The following is a 2,900-nucleotide window of genomic DNA, read 5'->3' on the forward strand; positions in this document are numbered from 1 at the left end:
CACACACACACACACACACACACACACACACTCAGCTATGTGACCAGTTCAGGGTTGGATTTTTTTCCCCCCCAACAAACTGCACACTGTCCTGTCCACATCTCGTCCAGCCCCCTTCCCCTCCTCACCCCACGGCCGCCTCACCTTTCTCCCGCTCCTTTTTCCCAGGGTCAGCTGCTCGTTAGAAGTCGCTGCTCGAGGAAGACCTCTGGAGACCCTCATCCTTCTCGACCACCATGGTGCCCAGCAGCTTCTGCAGAGTCGTCCTGTTGCTGCTCCTCGGCCTCCTGGTCGTCTTTGTGCAGACAGGTAAACCTGACCAGGTGACACGTGCAGCGTTTTTTCTGCTCCTCCTGCAGAAAAGACTTCATAAATGAAAAAAATAATAATTTTTATGTGACGGTTTTTCATCCTTTCAGAGTTTTGTTCTCAAGATTTCAACATATTTTAGTAAAGTATATGTTTTTCACTGCTATATGAAGTTAAAAGTGAATTTTTTGTCATCTTTGTTTCATTTTTTTTTTTCAAAATCTCAGGCCTGAATCAGTGTGTGTGTGTGTGTGTGTGTGTTTGATGTAAAGGATGCAGTTGTTGAAGCTGTGAAAGCGCCTCTTTCACTGTCAGGATGACTCAGTTGCTTTCATGAAGTTCACACCGAGCTAAAAACGAAAACGTCCCTCTCAACCTGAGCTGAAGTGATTCAGTGGAGAACTGAGGTTTTAGATTTTTTTTGTTTTAGTTTATTTTTCTCCTTTAATGGGTTTGCRTTGAACTGCCCTCAGCAAGAGAAAACTGTCAGATGAGGACATCAAAGCTTGTTTTTAATTTTATTTCTGTGTTGAGAAGGTCCGCAGAGCAGCTTTGGGGGCTCTGAAAGGTCAGGAGAACACCGGGTCCTCTCTGTCCTGGAGGGAATAAAAACGACTGAGAACGAGGAGTTTTGAAATTCAAGGCTCAGTTAATTGAACCGTTGGTTTTCTCCTCTGCAAACACAGTTTTGAGAGTCATGAATATTATGGGATGTTGTCAAGTAGCGACCACAGTGACAAGAAGCAACACGAGGAAACAGAAGAATTTTAAGCAACAGAATGTGAGAAATACTCGCTGTTTTTTAAAGTAGCTGATGATTTGTTATTTATTTAAAAACAAAAACTATTAAAATTATAATTGAGGCAGAGTTTTGTACATTTCAGCCCCTGAGTGTTGGTATTTAYAGTAAATACGGTGAAGTCAGGGTGCAGGCAGCGCTGCCAGCGTATTGCTTGTGGTTTCAGTGCTCTGCAAGGTGACTTTTCACACCCACTTGTCTGCATGCTTTGTTATCTGTCTGGATGGTGTGAAATCCTGACTGAGGAGCCTGAAGGCCCCAACAAATGGCCCTCTGTGTTTTTAGCTTCAGACGCTTGAGTCCGGCTGGTATGAGAGGACGATGACTCAGGAGATGCAGTGAGACGTATCCTACTCTTAATGGTCTTGAGCGGAAAAATTTTCAGTTACTAAGAAACTGAGCTCTGACACATATTCAGAAGTACGATCCAGATTCCAAAAAGTTGCGATGTAAAATGTAAATWAAAAAAAACGAAAGCCGATTATTTGCGATAAAAACTTAATTTTTATTCATGACAAAACATGGTAAGTTTTATGTTTAAACTAAGAAATTGCACCAGTTTTGGATAAAACAGAGTACTTTTGAATTTTATGGCACTTCTTTTTAAATTGAGAAAACAAAAAAGTAGCAGGGGTGCAAGTAAGAACCAGCTGGAGGAGCATTTTGCAGTTAAATTAGTTTATTTGGCAACAGCACCATTTTAAAAAGGTTAAATATTGAAATGAGGAAGGGCAGGTGTTCACTGTTCAGCAAAAACTGTTTAAAAAAATCTCTGAGCACAAAAGACAAGACTGAAATTTTAAACATAATCTTCAGGCCCTCAGGAATTATAAATTACAAATACAAGTTAAAGCTCTATCATGCAAAAAAAGAAGCCAAATGCTAATCAGAAACTTCTCTCAGGCCAAGGCTCATTTAAAATGACTTAAAGCAAAAAATTTAAATCTATTTTGGAAATCACAGGCACTTTGTCCTTGGTACTAAAGAGCAAAGGGATAACTGAAGTCTGTTATCAGCACAGTTAAAACCTGCCTCTCTGATGGTATGGGGGTGCACTGGTCCCGTCAAAACGTTTTGAGATGTGTTGCTGCAAACACTTAAATATTAGTGTCTTATTTTTACCTAATTAGCTAATGATTTGATACATTTAATGTTTCATTGTGGATACATTTATAGATCGATTCATTCACGTTTTACTTACATTTTTCACTTCCCAACATTTTTGATATTGAAAATGTGTAAACRTTTCAATAAACTTGTTTTGTGGTTCATGTGATATTTTGCTTACAGTCAAAGAAACGCATACAGGTAATTACRTTTAATGATAAAAGCTAAATAATAAAGCTAAAGTTAACTGTGGGTGGAGGGAAGCTAAAATCAGCGTGGAGGGGTGGAGGGGTGGGAAATTAGGTATTTTCCAGGCTCATAATTCAATTCTATACCACAATCAAGTAACCATATTACCTTCAGTTGTTATGAAAAAGCTGTATATATTGAAAATAAATGTGACTTTGCATCATAGCCTATTCTAAACACCTTGAAATTGGCCTCTGTCTACCTCCTACCRTTTCTGACACTCCCACTTCAGCACATCTTCATAACAATGCCTTGGGGAGGGGTGTTCTGTGGGSYGGAAGCTCGGCTGCAGAGTGAGCTCCAAGGAGGAGCTTTGTACAAATAGGTGGAGCTTTGTACCAGCGTTAGGCAGCTCCACCGAAGATTCAAGGATTTTTCAAACCTGCATGAATGAGACAAAGCAACACTCTGATATGTTTTTGATGAGGGAATGATA

At 39.8% G+C, this 2,900-nt stretch overlaps 1 protein-coding gene across 1 annotated transcript in view; it reads left to right on the top strand.

Annotated features, from left to right (window-relative positions):
• snorc (secondary ossification center associated regulator of chondrocyte maturation) overlaps positions 1–2,900 on the top strand; it is a 7,116-nt gene continuing 4,216 nt past the window's right edge. The window contains exon 1 of the mRNA XM_014031064.1: positions 1–309. Coding sequence (XP_013886518.1) covers positions 237–309 — 73 coding nt within the window. The 5' untranslated portion in view covers positions 1–236. The remainder of the gene's footprint in view (positions 310–2,900) is intronic.

This window comes from Austrofundulus limnaeus, unplaced genomic scaffold (genome assembly GCF_001266775.1).
Source record: "Austrofundulus limnaeus strain Quisiro unplaced genomic scaffold, Austrofundulus_limnaeus-1.0 Scaffold6, whole genome shotgun sequence".
NCBI lineage: Eukaryota > Metazoa > Chordata > Actinopteri > Cyprinodontiformes > Rivulidae > Austrofundulus > Austrofundulus limnaeus.